Source organism: Vigna umbellata, chromosome 2 (genome assembly GCF_029865625.1).
Source record: "Vigna umbellata cultivar VRB3 chromosome 2, Vumbellata_1.0, whole genome shotgun sequence".
In the NCBI taxonomy this organism is placed as follows: domain Eukaryota; kingdom Viridiplantae; phylum Streptophyta; class Magnoliopsida; order Fabales; family Fabaceae; genus Vigna; species Vigna umbellata.
In genome coordinates, this window is record NC_142166.1 from 45,525,960 (window position 1) to 45,547,825 (window position 21,866).

Here is a 21,866-nt window from a genome sequence, read left to right on the forward strand (position 1 = left end):
GAGCTGCTGGAAGAAGTATTGGAAAACACAGCGGAAGTGAAGGCCGAACCTTAGGAACGTTCGGTCTGTTATTAGCTTTATCTTTTGTAGGATCGTTCGGTATAAGTTATTTTGTACACCGTTCGGTCTAGGGGTAGCTAACGTACGATTTTTAATTTCCCGATCTTATGTAAGGCCGTTCGACCATAATAGTATCTGGCTCTGTGTAGAACTGATCTGTTGTATTATTAATATGTGATGATTCTCGTATATTATTTTATACTGTACTTTTGGGATGTTACAAAATGTAATATTATCTCTTATGTAATAATCATATTATAGATTTTTATTTTACTTTATATAAATTATTATATTATAATCATGTAAAAACATCAAGTTATTAAATAAGTTTTTCTATAGAAATGTAATATTATCTCTTATGTAATAATTATATTATAGATTTTTATTTTACTTTATATAAATTATAATATTATAATAGTGAACTTTTTCTTTTGTCACTTTTACTCTAAAGCAAGAATCTTACAAAATTCGTATTTCAATGACTTATTTTATCAGTCTTTACTTTTTAGAGTTTAATTTTTTTAATCTTTTATATAAATTGTCTAAAGAAATTCAATCCTTAATCTTAATATTACGAACATAATAATAACAACAAATTAACATTTTTAAATATAGGACAATATAATGCTAAGTAGTTTCCAATCTATCTCTCTCTCTCTCTCTCTCTCTCTCTCTCTCTCTATATATATATATATATATATATATATATATATATATATATATATATATATATATATATACATGATATTTTAATATTATTTTCTAATAAAAATCGAGATTATATCCCGTATGTACACAATCTAGATTAAAGTTAGATAAAGATGTAAAAACTTTAATTTACACATAACTAGACATCTTTTTAATATTTTTCACGATTATTCTAACCAAAGGAAAATATTATTTAAATTTAGATAAATTAAAAAAATAAAGAGGAAATTGTTTAAAACTATGAAGTTATCACAATCAATTTTATATAAAACTAAGCATTAAAAATTATAAAAAATACATTATTTATGTAAATTAATAAAAAAATATAATGTAGAGTGCACTAAAAATTTGATCTAGTTCCAAAAATGATAAACTCTAATTCTACACACAGTTGAATATAGTAGTGAAAAGAACACAAGCTATATAGAGTTATACACATTCTTGTAAAGGAAGGCATTTTTTGCTCTTTATTCTAACACTAAACAACCACCATACTCAGAATCCAAAGCACCATAGATAGCTCGAATCCAAACAGAGTATGAAGCAATCCTCGATCAAGTACAAACCCAAACAGTGTTATCCCTCCACAGTTGTGGTGCAAATATGTTACTGCATCAATTGCAGATAAAATTTTAGAAAATAAATTTTAATTCTAACTTAATTATTTTAACGACATTGTTTGATAAATATGTAATTTTCACCTTTCACATAATTCAGTTTTTGCACAGAAATTAATCTGGTTTTCTAGCCAACACACAAAAAACATTTTCAAAGAAAATATCTGTAAGACAAACTATAATAATGCTCACCTAAAGCTTGTCTGGTATGGAAAGAACAAGGTTGTGGGGTTACTGATATATGTATTTCCGATGAATCGGAATCAGTAGCAGAAGGACTAGGTGACACCTCTGACGTTTCGCCTTTGCACTGGTCTGATTCAGCAGATGCATTGGTCATCACCATGTGCCACTTTGCTGCAATTGACACTATCCCTTGAGCCCTATGTGTGATTCTCGCAGCACCACTCAAGCACAAGACAAATCCACACAACTGCACAGCAGAACAAATCTGCACCAAAAACCAGTAAATTCTCCTGAGACTTTAAAGTTCAAGCAATGTCATTGACCAAGTAAGAATATAGAACAACAAAGCTTAATGAAGTGAAGAAATAGCTTTACCACAAGGTCACCAGAATTGAAGAAGGTGGTGTCAGATTTGGATTCCAAAACCAGCAAGAGAGAGGTCAATTGACTAACCGTGATTGTGACCAAACAGCTTATTATAAAGAACCTGTATCTATGGCTTGTTATCCACAATTGTCTCCTGATTCTGACATGCTCTCTGAATATCGTGTTTGCATCAGATTCACGCCCTTCAAAGAGTTTGTGCAGTCCTTCAAACCTCAGTATCTGAAGCTCGCAGGTAAGCCTGAAAATCACACACGCCAACAAGAACAACCCCGTTCTGTAGACCCAGGAAAGCAATACCAAAACAAACACAACCCAGTTCAGGAGGGTCCCACATGGAACAGAAATTTCCACCCTGGAAAAGAAGATGATTTTGTGAACAAGTTCCACGATGAACGAAGGTAACACCATGCACGCTAAGTATCTGAATGCTTTCTGAATGTGGCGCGTGTACCCACGTCGGACATTGATGGAGTCATCTTGTAACACGTCTAGGAACAGAAGCTGTCTGAGCCCATAACTGCAAACTCATGTGCATTGAATTGACGATTCCGTTACAATGAGATGTTTCAGAAAATGAATAACTAAAGTGTACACATTTTTTGTTTGGTACCTTGGGAAGAAACGGGAGAGGGTGAAGAAGGCGAAAATGGCGAGGGCTGATTGTGGTAGTTGGAGGAGCTTGTTGAAGCTAAAGGGGTCGAGTTGCGAAGCCGGGATGTGAACAAAGAGAGAAGTGAAGAGAGGGACAGTGATGGTGAGGAACACGAAGACAACATAGGAAACGAGTTTTGTGAGGAAGGAAGAGTGGTCGAGAGCACAACATTGAAGGGTTGTGCGTAGGTTTTGCAGTTCGTGGGTGGCATAAGATGGTTGTCGGAGGAGCAAGGGAATGTTGAGTTGTTGGTGTTTTTCCACGAATGATGGGCTTCTGATGGAGGAACCAATGTCGATGATGATTGTGTTGTTTGATTCTGTGGAGGGCTTCATCGTTGGGTTTCTTTTGAGTAATATGAGACACAGAAACAGAGCAAAGAAAAGTGAAGAAACAGAGCGATGGGTTTTTGAGGGTGTTCTTTACTTACTGTTAATGGAGAAAAATAGAAAGGAAAAAGACAGTAAATATCTTAGTTTAGAGTTTTAAAGAAACTTAATTGAATTATATAGTAAATTGTTTAAAAAAAGTGGCTGTTAAAAACCATTTTGCTAACTAAATATGATTTACAAAGGAATAAAGAAAGAAAAGTATAAACCTTACTTTGCGTTGTGAGAATTCTTCAGGTTACATGTTAAGCTAGGAATAATGAACGTTTCATTTAATAATAAATAAAGTCTTTATTTAAATTTAACCATAATAAAATTACACACATATATATATAATAGTATATTAGTATTTAGTTGTTGTCATGCTAGTCTTCAACTGATCATTGTCTACCTGTCAATTTATTTTGCTTTCTTTTTTTTATTGATTGTGACAACAATTTAACTTTCATTATTAAATTCATTTGTGATCAAATCACTTTTTTATATATAAGCAAACAACAATAAACATAATCACAATACTAATATTATTAAAACAAATCCTTCGAATCTCTTACACACACGACACGTTGTTTCAAATTATTTTTCTCTTCAACACTTCAATAATCCATTTTTATTTTTATTTTTATTTTTTACATAACCATGGTTATTTTGAGTATTTGTTCTATTGGGATTTATGGTAATGTACAGGTGTTTTTTTTTTAATTTTTTCAAAACCTTTTTTAAGATTTTAAGTGAGTATTAGATAAGAATAAATTGGAGATGAGTCTTTGAATTGGAAGTAGTGTCTTGACATGAACACATAAGTGATCAAATCCTGATTAAATCATTGTATTAATCCCACATAGGATATCAATGAATCTGAAGAACAATATTTTAGAAAAATACACATAAAAATTATTAAATGAAATGCTCACAGTTAATTGGTGTAGAGTTTTTTTAATAGAAAAAAACCCAACAACCTCGATGAAGAAATTCATAAGAATAAATCGAATCAAATACGCACGGATTTATTTTATTAAATATATATCATAGGTAACAAAAAAATTAAAGAACTTAACTCTCAAAAAAAACATAATAAAATAAAATAAGAAAATATGAGTAATTTGAATCTCTTTGCATGTAGTGTAACAAATTCCTATCATAACAAACACACCAGACAAATAGAAGTCACGTAAAATTGTTGTTATGCATATTTTAGAGACGACCAATGTGATAGAAGGCATCACCTTCTCCAATAACAAGAAATGACAGCTTTTAACCAGGCCACAACCAGCATTATAAATAACCATTGAACAAAAGTATCTTTGGAAATGAAGTCCAAACACTTACATTATACATAGGCCGGCCTCACCAGCTCATTCTTTGTGGGAACGATCTTGTCCTTGTCAATGTCACCCCACAAAATGCTTAACATTTCTCATATCCCTTCATCTTCTTTATCCTTTTTCTCCTGCTTCTAAACTCGCCAACAAAAACTTTTTCTCCAAGTTCTTATGGCGCATATGGTAGAGTGCTTCTGTCTTCTCATGCTCTTCACTTGTTTTTTGCCTTCACTCGCTGACAATGCTCAAGTTCTGATCCACTTCAAAACATTCTTGTCCAATGCTGATGCTTTAAGCAACTGGGGGAACCAATCAATCGGTGTGTGCAGCTGGACTGGTGTACTGTGTTTCAATCAGAGTTTTCATGGCTTGAGATTAGAACACATGGGACTGGGTGGCACTGTTGACGTAGACACGCTGCTTCTGTTGTCCAATTTGAACAGCTTTAGTGTCATTAACAACAACTTCGAGGGTCCAATGCCCGAATTGAAGAAGCTTGTCAATTTAAGGGCGTTGTTTCTGAGCAATAATAAGTTTTCTGGTGAAATCCCAGATGATGCTTTTGATGGCATGAATCGTCTCAAGAGAGTATTCTTGGCTGAAAATGAGTTCACTGGTCATATTCCTACGTCCTTGGCTCAATTGCCTAAACTTTTTGATGTGGACATACATGGAAATAGTTTTGAAGGAAACATACCAGAATTTCAACAGAGTGATTTCAGAGTGTTTAATCTGTCTTACAACAAATTAGAGGGTCCAATTCCAGAAAGCTTAAGCGGCAAGGATCCAACTTCGTTTGCTGGTAAGTTGACAGCCATCTATGCTCTCTCTCTTTATAGTTTCTACCAATGGAGATTATCTACTTTACTATTTGTTCTCTTTCGTTGTTTGTTGCCGTTTATTTTAGCCTTATTTGGAACATTCGATGACATGTTCACATCAGTGTTAAATGTCGGAATCTTAATCAAGGAAATTTAATTATGGCAACGACTATCTGAAGAAAACTCTTCAGCATTTGAACACAGAATTGAATACAACCGTCCATGATAATGAATTCATGGTCAGCTCCAAGTGTACATTCACCACAGATAGCTTTTACACTAAGGTGCATTATGCTGCTTGAAATTGAATTTTCTGATCTAATTTTTCTAGTGAAACAGGTAATCCAGGTCTATGCGGAGATCCTCTAGGCCCCTGCATTGGAAGCCCCACCCCACCATCGGACACTGATCAACCGCCAAATTCACATACAGAAAAAGAAAACAAGAAAAAACGCATTATCCTAACAGTTGTTGTAGTGGTGGGGGTGATTGTGCTGGCTTCAATAATAGCACTCTTGATCATCCGTTACCGTCGAAAGAAACCCGTGCTGGTCAAAGATGCACAACCCCAGAACGTTACTCCATTTTCTAGCGAGTCCAAATCCATTGTTGTGACAGCTGAATCCAAGAAAAGTGAAGACGGAGGGTTGAACTTCGTCGGGAACCAGAGGGAGGGGATTGACTTGCAAGACCTGCTAAGGGCCTCGGCTGAGGTTCTGGGGAGTGGCAGCTTTGGATCCACTTACAAGGCCATGCTTCTGAACGGGCCAGTGGTGGTGGTGAAGAGATTCAAGCACATGAACGGCGTGGGGAAGAAAGAGTTTTTTGACCACATGAGCAGGCTCGGAAAATTGTCACACCCCAATCTACTCCCTCTCGTTGCATTCTACTACGGAAAAGAAGAGAAGCTTTTGGTTCATGACTTTGCTGAAAATGGCAGCTTGGCCAGTCATCTTCACGGTATGACCCATTCGTTATTTTACTCTTAAAAATCTGAACTTTAGATTCAGTTCCTTAAAATATCCCATACCCATTTGAGTAATGTTGTCTGTAATTGATTTGTAGGAAGAAGCGGAGTTGAATTGAACTGGGCAACTCGTTTGAAGATCATAAAAGGAGTGGCGAGGGGATTGGCTTATCTGTACACGGAGTTCCCCGACCAAGCTTTACCACACGGTCATCTGAAATCGTCAAACGTTGTACTGGACGGTTCCTTCGAGGCTCGTTTGGCAGAGTACGGACTTGTGGCAGTGGTGGAGAAGAGCCACGCTCAGCAGTTCATGGTGGCTTACAAGTCTCCAGAGGCGAGCCAGTCTGAGAAGCCAAGCGAGAAGAGCGATGTGTGGTGTCTGGGGATTCTGATACTGGAGCTTTTGACGGGGAAGTTCCCTGCGAGTTATCTGAGGCATGGGAAGGGAGCGAATGAGGATTTGGCGGCGTGGGTGAACTCCATAGTGAGCGAAGGGTGGAATGCGGAGGTGCTTGATAAGGAGATTCCTGGGAGAGGGAGTGGAGAGGGTGAGATGGTGAAGCTGTTAAGGATTGGAATGGGATGCTGTGAATGGAGCTTGGAGAGTAGATGGGGTTGGAAGGAAGCTGTGGCAAAGATTGAGGAGTTGAAGGAGAGTGACGATGGTGGTGAAGGTGGAAGTGAACTGGATCATCTCTACTCAGTTTCTACCAGTCTCGATGACTTCTCTCTCTCACAGTCTATTTCATGATCAATGGATCTTCCTCCTCTTCATTTCTTCACTTCGTTTTATCTCTCTCGCTTTCAAACTCTTCATTTATTTTGTATAATATTACTCACCACAATTTTTAGCCTTGGACTTGTGTAATAAGTTGTTGGTGTTGAGATGGACCGTCTTAGCTATGTAAAACTTTCAAAGTTGTAAGGGGAAAAATAATTACTGAATAAGATGACATTTTTAATAAACTTCAATCAACCAAAATATGTATTCATATGTCTTCTAATAATTCTCAGGCTGTGGTTGCTTTTAGCAAAATTATTGACACATAAAGGAGATGTTGTAAGATTATAAATAACATCACACTTTCTATAGTTTTAAACAAATTTTTATTTTTTAATAATTCAAATAAGATTATATATATATATATATATATATATATATATATTGTATGGTCACCACGTCAGACAAGGAACGAGTGACCGTCCAAAGAGAGAAAATGATCAACCGATCTCGAAATTATTCTAAACAATAATAGTCACTAATGAACGAGAATAACAATTATTGATTGATAATTAACAAAAGCAATAGTCATTTATTAGTGATTAATGAGTCAGACATAAATGGTAAACTTATTATAATATTTATAAATATATAATCTTTATTATAAGATTATTATCACAAATTCACTCACATGAGTGTGTCTTCTGCATACATCCTCCCTGCATTTAAGACAAAGAGAAGAGAGAATAGACAACTGAATGATAAAATTGAGTTAAAGATCTCAATCCTATCTAAACATATATATATATATATATAATCAGTGTGATTTAGTATAGTTTGTTGAAACATGTATAGTTTTCAAAGTAATGAATATAACTTTCACAACCTTTGTTAATTATTTTACTGAATAATCATTAAAAAAATTACAAATATAAAAAAGATAAGAATTAATTACTATTTAACAGTAAAAACTATAAAAAAAACTGATATTTTAAAATAAAGATAAGGTAAGATGAAATAAGTTTTTTTAATAACTTAAAAGAACATTTTTTTTATCTCCTTTACGTAAACTAATCTCACAATTTATTTTTCTACAACTAAATAACGAAGTCAATTGTAAATTCCATTATTACATGAAGTGCTGTCAAAATGAGTTGTAATCCGCGACTCAACTTGGCTCACCACGGGTTTGAGTTGGGTTGGGTTTGAAAAACTGTAATTTTTTTTATGCGGGTTAGTTTTCAACGTGGCTCACTTAGAACCTGGCTCACAGAGTTGAACCCGTGATGAGTCCACCAATCCACCTAATTTAATTTAATTATTTATTATTTTGTATTTCAATATTATTAATTAGTATTTTTTTATTATATTGTAGATGGGATAAAAAATATATTTCAAGAGAAGAATATTATAGATTTATCTATTCAAGACTCTAATATTATAAAAGGACAAATGATACAAAAAATATCAATATTAAAAACTTATTTGTTCGTCTTTTGTGTTTGTTTTTTTATTACCTTGTATGATATATTTTTTTTAATTATCTTTAGAGTTTAATATCATTTTAGAGTGAAATTTATTTACATTTAAATTAAAAAAATTATAATTTATTTTAAAAATAAAACTCATGTGAGTCAGTGAGCCAACCCGTCTAACCCACCAACCCGTGGTGGGTTGGACCGGATTCAAATTTTTTCAGCTTGCTAATAAGTGACTCGGATTGAGTTGACTCACTAAGTAACCAACCCGTAATGGGTCGGACCTGGTCCAGCTGATTGGATAACATGACATACATAAACAAAGTTGTTATTAATAATTAAATACTAATAAATAGTCTGGATGAACTGAATAAGCAAAGAAATTAACATGCTAGGAATCTAAGTTGATATGAATGAAAAGTTTCTATAATAATATTATAATAGAATAAAGTGTGATTATCTGAGTTATAATTACGTTTGTTAATTTATTTTGAAAATTATAAATTCAGATTTAAGATCAATAAATAGATAATTATAATTAATACATATTAATTATAAATTTTTATTAACTTTGACAGAGTATTTTCAACATAACTTCTCGTTTTGACTAAGTAGGCATCTAAGACCAAGGTTAACCAAGATAAACATTTAAATATTCAAAAAATACATAATAATAGTTGACATTGATCCGTAACCGAGAAAATAATTATATGACATACATAGATAAAGTTATTACTAATAATCAAACAACTAGTATTATTATCAAAGTACAAAGTTAATATTACATTGTGTCTAATAATTTAATTTTTATCAAACTAATATAATGGTTTATTATGTTATATAGTTTTCTAAAAATATTACAAATAATTTTATTTAATATTGGATTGCTTCTTTAATATTTATACATTTTATATAAAAAATAATTAAGAGACCCGTGCATACGCAGGTCTCTTACTAGTTACTTATAAAACAAAAACAAGAAAAAAAAAATCCCTTTGGGCTTGATCAGGTTGGTATAGAGAGGGCCCGCTCGTGAGAAGGAAAAAAAGCAGAAAGGTTAATGGCGCGAGCGTGGGTGAGCTCCACATTCCCGCGCGTACTTCATTTCGCGATTCAGCGCCACTCCAACTCCTCCCTCGTTATCTTCCCTGTACAGTCTCTTTACTCTAAGATGTAAGTGCCCTACTTTTACTCTCTAATGTGTTGCTGTATTTCTACACTGCAATTCACGTGTGAGATTAACTGTATTCAGTTGCATTTACAGTTACGGTTGCTGGCGAAGGGAACGATCGGTGACTGGTAGTGTTAGGGCTTTTGAATCCTCTTCTGCTAAGCCTATGAGTTGGTGCGATGGCGTTCAAGAACCACGGGTTCTCGTGGCGCCGGGTAAATTTACGTCTCACTAGTTCTTCTTGTTATTTTCTGTTCTTTTTTATTTCCATCTATAAAATTATAGTCGCATCAAAGACAGAATACACGAACTGGAAAACAATACCAAAATTAATTTTCGATGGCACTGGTAATGTATTGCTGCCGATCATTCATTTCGATTTATATTCTTCTTGTTAGACCATATTGTGATTGTTATACGCCATTTGGAGATATATATTTTTAATATTTTTTGCATTACTTTATAATAAGTTGTTAATGCATTTTATTTAATTATTTATTATGCGAGTGAAGATCCTGGCACCGTTGGTCCGGGACAGATGATATTGCTCCGCCATCCCAAATCTGGTAATTTGAAGAACATCCATTATTTTATGTACTTCTCATAGTGTTTTGTTACTTATTTATATAAATATTGTTTATTGTGATTTTTCCACCTCAATTGATTACAATTTGTTAGTCCTGTCAACCACATCACATCACACACATTTTTTCTATAAATCTTTCTCAAGGAATTAGAGTTGATTAAGGCTTCTTGAACGTGTGCTCTCTTTCAGTTTTTACATATTTTTCGCTTCTTTGATAGGAAATGCAACGCAGTATCTGTTTGCAAATGGAATGCTTCAAGAACTTCAGTGGTTTAAGAACTTGTACGGGTCTTGGTGTTTGGGAGATTATATAACTGAAGGTAGAGATGTTTGAATAGCTTACGTGTGAAGTATGCATTTTGCATTGTTATTCATGCTTATGTTGCATTAGGTACCTTTGTTTCTCTCATTGATCTCTTATATACAAATCTTTTACTTCTACTAAAACAATACTTTTTTGTTCCTGGTCTGCCAACGCCATATTCTTGTACTCCTAATCAACACAAAAAAATTCGAAAAATCTCTTGTTCTTTTTCGGATTGAAAGCATTGTGTTTCCTCTTCTCATGTCAGTAGGCTCTACTCTCTAGGTCTTTCACTAATGGAGAAACTAAGCAGCACTTTAAACAGAAATTTTAATCGTTATTGTTTTTGTTCCCCAACAGATGGTCGGTTGTATTTATCCACACCAATTGATCCTGTTTTCATCATGTTGCCTATATTTGAGGAGGCTAGAATGAAGGTAATAAGTTTTATATTTCGTTTGAGCCATGGGAATTCGAAGACATTTTTTATTTCCGAAGTATTTTCCATTTGCTTATCCTTGATCAACTATTAAACGGAACAAAAGTTTTAATTGCTCATATGACACCTTATGTATAGAACCCACCCAAACTAATAACTATAGGTTTATATCCTCAAAGAAACCTCTACACACAAAATCCATGATATCCCTTTTTGGAGGTCCGCAGAACTCCTACCTTTTAGTGTTGTGAATGGATTAATTAGGTCTAGATAGTATTTTCACCCCGAAAAACTACTTCTCTGAATGTAGCTGGTTTTCTTGAAATGCACGCAGAAAGGGGATGATCTTGGCAGGTTCAGGCAATTGGACGAGATATTATTTATTGATGGCTATCCAGGATATATGCAGTTAATGTCTGTTGTGGAGAACTGTATGCAAGTTGTTTCTGAAATCAAAGGTGACTATATTCTTGTACTCTTTCTATTTACAACTTGAGTTTGAAAGTTTGCCATGTTTCTTATGATTTAAGTTATTTATTGGGCGGATATTGGGGAAAGAAATTGAGAAGTTTGTTGTTGACGTTATGTTTTTTATAATGTTGATGATATAAAAGTATGGTGACAACATTGTTAATCATTTTCTTTGTTCTAATTCTCATGGTCTTCTAACGCATGCATATGCAGAAGTTGGATCCTCAAAATTCTTCAGACTTGATGACTCAAAGGTTCTACGTTGGTTGTGCTATAAGGTTTATCTATATTATTTCCTTTACTGTCATTTGGTTGATGTGATGTTTAAGCTTCCCCCTCATTCAGGGAAAAAAACTAGTATACGTGTGACATGGTATTTGCGCAGCGCAGAAAATTCAATCCTCCATTAATTATAATGGAGGTATGATATTTGGCCTATGGATGCCTGAACTTCATCATGTGTTTTCGAGAAAATGTAACAAACACCGAAACATGTCTCGTCGATTTTATATTTGATTGCTGATACATGCATCCACCTATAAAGCAATATAGGAAATAGTTAAATTGCTTGTAGTTTGCTTTCAAACTTCTATTTATCTTTGGCTGATGTTTGACGCCATCTTTGATTTAAATGGTAGAAAACCTTTTACCTGTCGGAAGTTTGTTAACTTGGTTTGTCTTATTTTAGGTTTGTCAGCTAAAACAGACACTGCCCAATTTGGACAAAAACTATGCTGTTCAATCAGAGAAAGACACATGTAAAGTGTTTATTATCATTCTGTGTTCTGTTGGCTGTTGGAGAATTTTATTCTGCTGAGGTTAAATACTTAGTCAAGTGTTTATCTTTTGGAAAAAAAAAATATAAATACTTTGTATATGGAAAAGGGAGACATTTTAATATGGTAATACTTTGGAGATTTATCATGCCTTTTACTGTATTGTGTCTGTATGCATGGGCGACTGTGATGAGGGATACAATGGCAACTTGTAGAACTAACATTTTTATTTTATGTAAAGGCTAAAATAAATGAGGAAAGATATACTATACTCTATAATGCCTTGAAATAAATAATTGCATGTTGTTCTGTTTGTTAAACCTGGGAGATAGAAAAAGGATAGTGGAATTTATCCTTTTTGTTAACAGGCTATCTATCTTCTTTCTTACTATGTGAAAATATACTAATGGTTACTGCTGTACCCTCTTATTTGAGGGATTTCCAATCAAGAATACAGTTCCCTCATTCTGGATTGTGGCATGAGCAAAATACACGTCTGTGTTGATGTTTCATTGTAATCGTGTATTTAAATAATTGGTCCACCAATACTATCTATACCTGTGACCGTTCGGCTAACTATTGATTGAACGGTCCATATAGTCAGGAATATGATGAGATTAATCATGATGACCATCCTTGAGACTGAATGTTTATAACCTACATATCGAATAGTCACCCTTAAAAACGATTAAATCTGATGATGGTTAACTTAAGGCAAAACATGATTAGTACTAATTGGACCATGATTAAGTCGTTAGTAATCTGAAGTCCATTCCAAAATGTTCGTATGGGTTAGTTGACCCACGAACCTCTTGAATGTTGGAGGCGTCCATTTCTCGGGCATGGGCTTCTCCATGATAGCTGGCGTGAATGGTAGCAAGCCGATTGTGTGGATTGTGTGTATCGAAGGAGCTCCCTTGCTTGCTCTTGTGCTTCCTTCTTGAACTGTCTTGGTTGGTCCTTCTGCTTGCTTATTCAGGCAGGCCAGAACCGCCCAACATGGAATGCTGGGCCGTCTGTTTTTGGTGAGTGGTCACTTTCTCGGCCCTCAATGCCGCTAACTCTTCCTTGTGCCTTCTCTGCATCTCTTGCATATGGTGTTGCATCTCCTTTATCAGCTCTATAGGATCTTGCTAGTTGTCAGAGCAGTTGTACTCATGTTCTTGGTGATCACCATTGAGTTGTTTACTGATTTCTCGGGCCTATAGTGAGCACTAAAATGTTTTGGTTATGGGATTGAGGTTATCGGTTGACTATATATCCTTGATGTCTGCATGTCTTTGTTAATGTTCATCTTGGAATTTTGTTCGGACAAAAAGGTTACCAGTAGAAGATACTTTGATGTCAAAATCAGTAAAAATCTGATAGAATTAATGTGTAATAAAAGCAATCATCTATCTTTTTACCTCAAATCTATATTTATAAATTTCATAATAGACTTTGGATTATTAATGACAATTGGTACTAATCATGTTTTGCTGGAAATTGATCATCAATCAGGTTTAGTCGTTCTTAAAAGGTGATTGTTCTGTCTGTAGATTATAGTTGTTTGATCTCAAGAATGGTCATCATAATTACTCTCGTAGTATCCTTGACTATATGGACCGTGACAGTCAATAATTAGTGAGACAGTCATACGGTACAGTTCTTAATACTTAAAAATGCATATATGGCCTTTTTGTTTCACTGTTTTGCTGTGCATTCACGCACTTGTGTTACCGATGCAGTGATTGATGCCGTCTGTATATTAGGAGAGTATTTGAAGGAAAAGCCTTGGCTGGAGCTTTTGTGTAACCATCTAAAGTATAGCCTTTTATAATATCTTATTTTAAAGATTTTACCTGAATATTCCTTGTGGTGATAACTTACAAGAGAAACCATAGAGGGATTGAAATGGGATTCTTTAAGATATATTCCTTAAAATATTTAGTTTTGCAGGTTAAATATACTTGAGGTTACTGGAAAAGTACAAGTATATGCTGAAGGAAGTAACCCAGGTTTATGTAACGAATCACAGGTATTTACTGGGACGGAAGAAGAATAAGTCTTTGGATTTGTTATTCATTTTGAACTAATTTGTATACTGCTGATTATCAGGAACAACGGAGTGAAGATAAGAAGGCCACAACTGTAAAGAAAGGTAGACAAGCGAAGAAGGTAAAATTGGAGACAGAATCACACAACATCAAAGATATGTTTACGAGGGCCTCCCGAAAGAAAAGCTAACATTCCCTTCCCATTCTATTGGTGGAAACGGGTCATTGTCATAGTGTATCATTTCCTAGACCTGCAAGGAGTGGATAAGCATTGACTCAGCTCCTGGTTTGTACCGTCCCAACTCTTTTTTTAGATTCTATTATCATTTATTATCAATTTCGCCTTATCTAATTTTACAAGTGAGGAGTAAAGTTGGTAAAATAAATCTGATTCAGGACCGATTTGAATAACCCATAAAATAGATCGGATTATATTTGAAAAATAATAATTTAAATTAAAGTAGATAAAAATACCTGTTTAATCTGATGTTTAAACAGGTTTAGACCAAATTATATAAAATTTGATTTATTCATCTTTAACAATAATGCTATGGTCAGAAAAATAATAAAAAAGTAATAGTTTTGTTAAAATATATGTACTGAAATTTTATTAAAATATTACGCCTAACTTAACCTTTAAATATGTATTTTTAATTTGGAATTATTTTTTAGTTTACTTTTTTAAATGGATTAATATAATTTTGTAGTTTGATAAGTTCGGGTTTGCCATAAATTTTCCCTAATGCTATACCGTTGATTTTTTCAATCTGAATTAGGATATTTTTATGGAGGAGTCGAGTCTACATCCAAAATAACTTGGGGGTCTTTTTGTCCTATTAGATCACTGACCTGATTTAATACCCTCGTAACACTTATCTCATCTGGCATCTTTTTCAGCATCTCATTGAAAACACTTTATTGTAGATAGCTATAGACCGCTGGCATCTCTTTTAGCATCTCATTGAAAATGCTTCATTTTAGATAGCTATAGAATGCAACACTTTATGTAGACATTTCATTATGTTAAAAAGCGTTAGACTTTATGTAGACATTTCATTATGTTAGAATGCAACACTTTTTAATTGGTTTCAATTGAGGTTTTGTTTTTTAAAATGTATAATAATTAGCTTATTTCTTAATATCATAACAGCGTTAATTATGTGTTATGTGTACCTTTGTGTTTTTTAAAAAAATAATTTTTAATTTTTTAATTTTATTTATGAAATCATTGTATGAGTTTCAATTTAATTTAGTTTTTTTTAAAATTAAATAATATTTTTTTTCAAATTAAAACTAAATTTAACTTTATGTAAATGTTATAAAAATATTTTTATTAAAATTAATATTTTAATTAAATATTTTTCATAAGATTAAATTTATTTAAATTTATATTTTACATAATCAGTAAAATAAAGGTGAGAATTTAAGACACGACCTTACAATTTTTTTTTCTCAAGGTGAGGGTCTATTTTCTTTCATCTCGTTATTTCTTGGATTTACATATAATTTTTTACAGTGTTCTTTTACATTAATTTGTTAATATTTTATAAAAAATTAAGTAATTAAGCTAATATTCTTCGACCAATCAAGATTGGCTAGTTTGTATATAGTTTTAAGTTCATATTCTTAAACTTCATTATCACTACACCAATATATTTAATATTTTAAAAATATTTAATAATTTAATAATCGTGAAAAAAATAGTAAAAATTAGTGACATCGTTTGGTTAACTGATTAAACCAAAGAAAACCAAATACGTGGATCAGGGTGTTTCACACATGCTTCTATTTATCAATGATTTTTTATTAATAATACAAAAAATAAATTCAATAAATAAACATTAAGCTTAGCTTACAAAAGTAAATAAATAAAAAAATTATAACAATCATCAATCTTATTAAGTTTTAAGTTGTAAATTATCAATCTATGTATAGTATATAATTTTAATATTCAATAAGACAATTCAAAGTGTAAACATTTATTAAAGTTGTTGATAAATTAGTAAGGCTTTACTCTTTTAATCAAGTGATAAAGCAATTAAAGGTTCAAATATGATGATGCTACTTTAAATATGGAATAATTCCTAATTTCGTGAGTTAAGATTATGTATTTGACAAGAGTAAATTATCAAGAATTGACCTGATGGACAAATTAAATAATTATCAGTATTAATTATTGAACTATTATATTGTTTGACGCATATTTACATAAATATTAATGATAAAAAGGATATTACATAATTTTTTTAACTCATCACTTTATAAAACTTGCTTTCATTAGTAATTCTTTTATTTTTTATTTCATTTTTTTAAATATTTACATAATTTGTGGTTTTCTTCAAATAGTAGTGACATAAATTTAATTTTATCACCACATTAAATCATTTATAAGACGTACATTTTATTGTTTTAATCTTTTAAATATTTTTATTTGTTGTTGTGTTTTTGTTATTTAATAATATTTGGTTATCGATTCTGAAGATTCAATAATGTAAATAATAAATTTCTAGGTAATTAAAAAATGTATTACTTCTTTTTATTAATTTCGTTTGATTGGAAGAAATTTTCTTTCACCATATAATTTTTCATTTTGTTTTTGCTTTAAGAGTATTAACTTATTGATATAGTAAGTTTACTCAAATTTTTAAAGTGTTTTACTTTTTAATATTTATAAAAAGTAATATGAAATTTTACTTTAAAACATCAATAAATATATAAATATAGTAAAAACCCGCAATTATCTTCTTTCTATTAGTATCTGAAAAATATAAATTTTAAAAATATTTAAGAATAACATGATGAATGTATACTCTCTATTTATGTTGTTATATATCAATATGTTTTGAAAACATTTTAAAGTATTTTTTTCCAAAATAATGGACTTTTACGATTATGAAATTAAATGAGAAATATTTTATTGATACAAATTTAAATAGAAACAACTTTAAATATCTTTTAACAACTTGTTGTCTTTTGACTAGTGGTTCTACGTTCACTCTAATTATATACAGAACTATGGTCGAAGAAATAGCTCAAAAAATGTTTAAAAGTGGTAGGGAAAGTAAAATGTTAAGAAGTATTATTTTGAAATTAAGAAAATAAAAAATAAGAAATTGTATGCATAAAAGTAGGTATGCACATGGAATAAGTCAGTATACATTCGTCTATTATCTAACTTCTATGTTACCATGGATCTAAAAATATTGTTGTCATTCAAGGAGTTCCTTTTCGATTAATTTTAAATGAATTTATCAATAATTTAATTTCATCTTCAGTGGCATTAATCATCACTAGAAACAATGATGTGAATGTTTTCTTTACATGAACATTAGGTTAAAAGCATGGCATAAGTTTGTTCGGTAGTGTTTTCAAAAAGATACGACAAAAACTTGCTTCCATTCCGCGGTGTGGGACTTATGACCCGAAAACAAAATCTTCAATCATGGACAATAGTGAGCACATTATTTACTCAAGATTAAAATATTTTTTAGTTTACCATGACAAAATCCACATTATTATTTTTATGAATATAGTTGACCCTTATCATAAAATTTTACACCAGAATAATCTAACTCAATTGAGAAGTAAATAAAATTATTAAGCATCAAATTCTGACACATTCGGACAATGCAGGCACTATGATTTATCAGCTTATCCGGTTCACATGTGGAGCATATGCCCAAACTACGGAACATAAAGTTTTCAAGAAAAAACGACATCAATATTGAATCAAAGACTAAAATGAAAAAAAAAAACTAGAAAATTTCTAACTGTAACATGCGTGCTTGCTGATACTTACTCCGCGAAAATTAACATTAATTTCAGGTTGTAAGGATGGTGCTGCTGAATAAACTCATGTAAAGGAAGTTTTGATCTATAAATATAATTATTACGTGTTTCTTTTTTTTTTTTGAATGTGTGTAGTGAATAGGATTGAGTCTTATTGATCACGTCAGTGTAACATTTAAAGTTCTTCTCTGTCCCAACGCTCGCTCTGTTTCACCTCCTTTCGTCTTGGAGACTCAACCTCCTCCTTCTTCCTATCCACTACTGTTCATCTTCAGCTCCAACTTCAAAGGTAATTCTTTTACTTCAAAGTTTGAAACTGTATTCATCAACCACTCACTTGTTTACTTGCAGCACAAGGGTCACTCATCATCACTTCTTCTATTTTGGATTACTTCTGCTGCAGTTTGATCATACCCCCTTTTAAAATTTATGTTTAGGGGTGTGAGGTTTATTCTTCTTACAAATTCATGCCTCTTAACTGGGTTTGATGCAAAAATCTCAAGTTATTATTCTCTGAAGTAGAAGAGGGTGCTTTTAATCTTGGTATCTTTCTTTTGGGTCCATTGAATGCAAATATTAAAGCTTGTGAGTTGAAATATGGTTCTCGGTAATTACACACCACTTCAGGTCCATATAGTTATATTTTTCAATTGAGTTATATTTGAATCATTGATCATCAAAACCATATGATTGTGGTTCCATTAGGAATTGCGTGTACGTAACCCTTTCTCTGGTTATAAAGACCGAAGCACCCTCATTGGAATATTCTTCCCCCCTGTTTACTTTCGTACATGGTTATCCCGCTTTCTAAGTTTTGTTCACACAGATATAATATGATGTTTTCCTACTCTACTTCCTTCCAATCCAATTGAAGGACGGTTTGAGACAAATTGAGTAATTTAGGAAAAACCAAATGATGCTCTTGACAGAACCTGTTGTCGGAGCTAAGTTCAAGGTCCTATTGATAGTGTTATAGTCATTGTTGGGCATAACTTTCAAACTCATATTTTTCTCTTGGTCAAATAGATATCAAGAAAGCTAAACAAAAGAGAGGACATCTGCTATATCGAGCTACAATGGCAGGGTTAAATTTTGGGGCCACATATACTGACAACCATGATATTCTGAAGATACTTGAAGCTGAAGGTGTTGAGTTCCTTTTATCTTCTGAAGGAAAGGTAGTTTAGATTCTGCAGAACCTCTCCTTCTATTAGTTGGGTGTTTTGATTAGACAATAAGCTAGTTAATGAATTCAACTTGAGATCAACCGATGCTTTAAGTATTTTAACTTCAAGACTCCTCAGATGGTTCCCTTTTGTTTTCTCCAAGTAAATAAAAGGGTAAAATGCGACCTAAGGACACAGATTGCATCATTTGATTGGTTTTTTTACTTCTGTTTGTAGCTAATGATTGCTATCTTTAAATCATGAGATTAGGTACCTGTGTCAGAATGCAATGGGAAAGTCATCTGCCTATTTTTCAGTGCAAACTGGTGCAGGCCTTGCAGAGCTTTCACTCCCCATCTTCTTGAACTTTATGAAACACTGAGAAAGAGGGGAAAGAATCTGGAGATCATCTTCATCTCCTTTGACCGTGATGAGGATGGATTTAAAGAGCACTTCAAGAGCATGCCATGGCTAGCTGTCCCATTTGATGTAACTTTGCACAGAAGACTGATTGACAGATACAGAGTTGATCGAATCCCATCATTCATTCCATTATGTTCAGATGCCATAACTGTTGAAGAAGACTTGATTGGCTGCATTGAGGATTATGGTGCTGATGCATTTCCTTTCACTAGGAAGAGACACGAGGAACTGAAAGCCATGGATAAAAGGAAGCGTGAGGAAGCAAACTCGGAAGAATTACTGGGACATGAAGAACGCCACTTTCTCATCTCTGGAGATGATAGAAAGGTAGTCCTATTTAGATCAGTTTTCCCATAAACCAGCAGAAGAAAGAAAGAAGGAAAATTGAAAAAGAAATTCTTCATAACTTAAAGTTAACTTACACAATTTAAGTTTAACTTGAGAAACTTTCATTTTTCCTTCTTTTATTCTTCTCTCATCAGTGTTTATAGAAATTTTTATATAGTAGCTGCAGAAGTATGCCATTCACAAGTCTTTTTGTTGCAGGTGCCCATATCTGAAGTAGTTGGTAAAACCATAGGCTTGTATTTTTGTGCCTACTGGTCTCCTCCTTGCTCTGCCTTCACTGTCCAACTTAGAGATGCATACAACAAACTCAAGGCTGCAAAAGGAGACTGCTTTGAGATTGTTTTAATATCAACAGATAGGGACCTTGAAGAATTCAATGTCAACAAAAGTAGTATGCCATGGCTTGCTGTTCCATATGAGGACAGGACAAGGCATGATCTTAGAAGAATCTTCAATATAAAGGGCATTCCTGCTTTGGTTTTCATTGGAGCTGATGGCAAAGTAATCAGTGTGAATGGCAAGTTTATGGTCTCTTCATATGGGGCAGAAGCTTTTCCCTTTACCGAATCACGGATAAGAGACCTAGAAGCAGCTCTGAGAAAGGAAGGAGAGGCTCTGCCAAAGCAGGTTGAGGATGTCAAGCATGAACATGTGCTGAAATTGGATATGGCCAAAGCATATGTATGTGATTCCTGTAGAAAGCAAGGGAAGTTCTGGACATTTTCTTGTGATGTTTGTGACTATGACCTGCATCCAAGTTGTCTAGAAAAGGCCAACTAGAACTACAGCTTATAGAGCATAGAAAAACGTAAGTTTGGAACAATTATGGTTGTTTCTGTCGTGATGGAAAGAATGTTGTAATACCTAAGAAATTTGAACACTGAATATATTTTCATTCTTATCAGTACGTTGACAAAACCTGCCATTTGAAATTAAGAGTGATTTAAATCAGATTAGTTTTGTAAGTAAGATAAAGTTCTGAATAGAATTACTAAGTTTAAGAAAGTGTGGGCAACTGTTTACAGAATGTACTGCTTTTACTTGCAGGTTGTCTGTATCATGATTTTGATACAACTTTATACATACCCTGTTGGTGAAAAACAAATGTAAAAATAATCAAATATTCTGTTCAATACTCCAACTCTTAATTTTTATTTATGACTTTTAATATGATAATAATGACTGTAATTATTCATCAATATAATATATATTAACATAATTATAAGTTATAGGTTATTTTTATATGTATTTTTTTTACGTCCCTTTTGTATTTAAATATATAATCAATGTAAAACACATAATTCAATACTTTTTTTTTATCTTCTTGGAAGTGAAAATGTGTGCAGGTATTCAAGTTAATTAGAATGTATTCAAAGTGTTGATGACTCATACAGTTAGTTATTCATACAAAGATGTCAATATGCTTTTTGTGTAATCCACTCCAAGGAAAAAAAATCAGGTTAAACAACCATATTATCAATATAATTTAAACTTTTTTCTTATTTTTAATTATATCAAATAGGATTTAATTCATTTTCATTTTTTTTCTAATTTTTCTCATGTTTTGGTTCTTATTAAAATCTATTTTATTTTAGTCACTGATATTATGTTTCAGTTCTTACTAAAGCACAACTTTTTTTATATAGATCTCTTTTCCATCAGAAAGTTTTCATCTTAGTCTGATATTTAAGAAATATCAGGATCTATTGTCAATCAAAAAGGCATGGCATGTCATCATTTAGAGGGACAAGGATTAAAATAAAAATATAAAAACTAAAAATTATTAAAGTTTGAATAAAATAATAGACATGAATTGAGAACATTAAGCAATGTAGAGTTATATTTTACTTTATAAAAGTAATAGTAAGAGGACAAAACTAACAAATAAAAATATATAAACATAGTGAATCTAGATCAAATAACTTTATATTTGTAATTTCTTTACTGATTTAAATAAACTAAATCCACCATAGTGAAACATTAATGATAAAATTTAGATGTCAGTTTACGTTTTTTATAACCATTTAATTCCCTTCTGTGTTTGTA

At 32.5% G+C, this 21,866-nt stretch overlaps 4 protein-coding genes across 6 annotated transcripts; 3 read left to right on the forward strand and 1 right to left on the reverse strand.

The window, feature by feature from the left end:
- Positions 1 to 1,021: 1,021 nt before the first annotated feature.
- Positions 1,022 to 3,014, reverse strand: LOC148204103 (uncharacterized). The gene is made up of 4 exons (XM_088108011.1): positions 2,569 to 3,014; positions 1,947 to 2,475; positions 1,578 to 1,836; positions 1,022 to 1,377 (listed from the first exon to the last, which is right to left on the reverse strand). The coding sequence occupies exons 1-4, from the start codon at positions 2,943 to 2,945 to the stop codon at positions 1,247 to 1,249; spliced, it is 1,296 nt and encodes a 431-aa protein (XP_087964137.1). The 5' UTR covers positions 2,946 to 3,014; the 3' UTR covers positions 1,022 to 1,246.
- Positions 3,015 to 4,275: 1,261 nt separating this feature from the next.
- On the forward strand, positions 4,276 to 7,041 carry LOC124838122 (pollen receptor-like kinase 4). Its single transcript, XM_047313642.2, has 3 exons — positions 4,276 to 5,123; positions 5,482 to 6,102; positions 6,208 to 7,041. The coding sequence occupies exons 1-3, from the start codon at positions 4,493 to 4,495 to the stop codon at positions 6,861 to 6,863; spliced, it is 1,908 nt and encodes a 635-aa protein (XP_047169598.2). The 5' UTR covers positions 4,276 to 4,492; the 3' UTR covers positions 6,864 to 7,041.
- Positions 7,042 to 9,277: 2,236 nt separating this feature from the next.
- LOC124838128 (uncharacterized) lies at positions 9,278 to 15,140 on the forward strand. Of its 3 annotated transcripts, XR_015784396.1 has the most exons (12): positions 9,284 to 9,484; positions 9,576 to 9,697; positions 9,995 to 10,048; positions 10,287 to 10,388; positions 10,733 to 10,809; positions 11,146 to 11,269; positions 11,496 to 11,560; positions 11,971 to 12,040; positions 13,786 to 13,861; positions 13,997 to 14,075; positions 14,156 to 14,380; positions 14,871 to 15,140. XR_015784396.1 is itself a non-coding variant. In XM_088107064.1 (11 exons), exons 1-11 carry the CDS (start codon positions 9,372 to 9,374, stop codon positions 14,282 to 14,284), a joined length of 987 nt encoding a protein of 328 aa, XP_087963190.1. In that variant the 5' UTR covers positions 9,278 to 9,371; the 3' UTR covers positions 14,285 to 14,446. The 3 variants fall into 3 exon arrangements, 2 of the variants coding, with proteins under 2 accessions (XP_087963190.1, XP_047169606.1); XM_088107064.1 differs by lacking the exon at positions 14,871 to 15,140 and having other exon boundaries at positions 9,278 to 9,484; positions 11,496 to 11,536; positions 14,156 to 14,446; XM_047313650.2 differs by lacking the exon at positions 14,871 to 15,140 and having other exon boundaries at positions 9,285 to 9,484; positions 14,156 to 14,446.
- Positions 15,141 to 18,014: 2,874 nt separating this feature from the next.
- LOC124838127 (putative nucleoredoxin 3) lies at positions 18,015 to 20,785 on the forward strand. Its single transcript, XM_047313649.2, has 4 exons — positions 18,015 to 18,172; positions 18,910 to 19,061; positions 19,320 to 19,799; positions 20,019 to 20,785. Exons 2-4 carry the CDS (start codon positions 18,960 to 18,962, stop codon positions 20,598 to 20,600), a joined length of 1,164 nt encoding a protein of 387 aa, XP_047169605.1. The 5' UTR covers positions 18,015 to 18,172; positions 18,910 to 18,959; the 3' UTR covers positions 20,601 to 20,785.
- Positions 20,786 to 21,866: the final 1,081 nt, after the last annotated feature.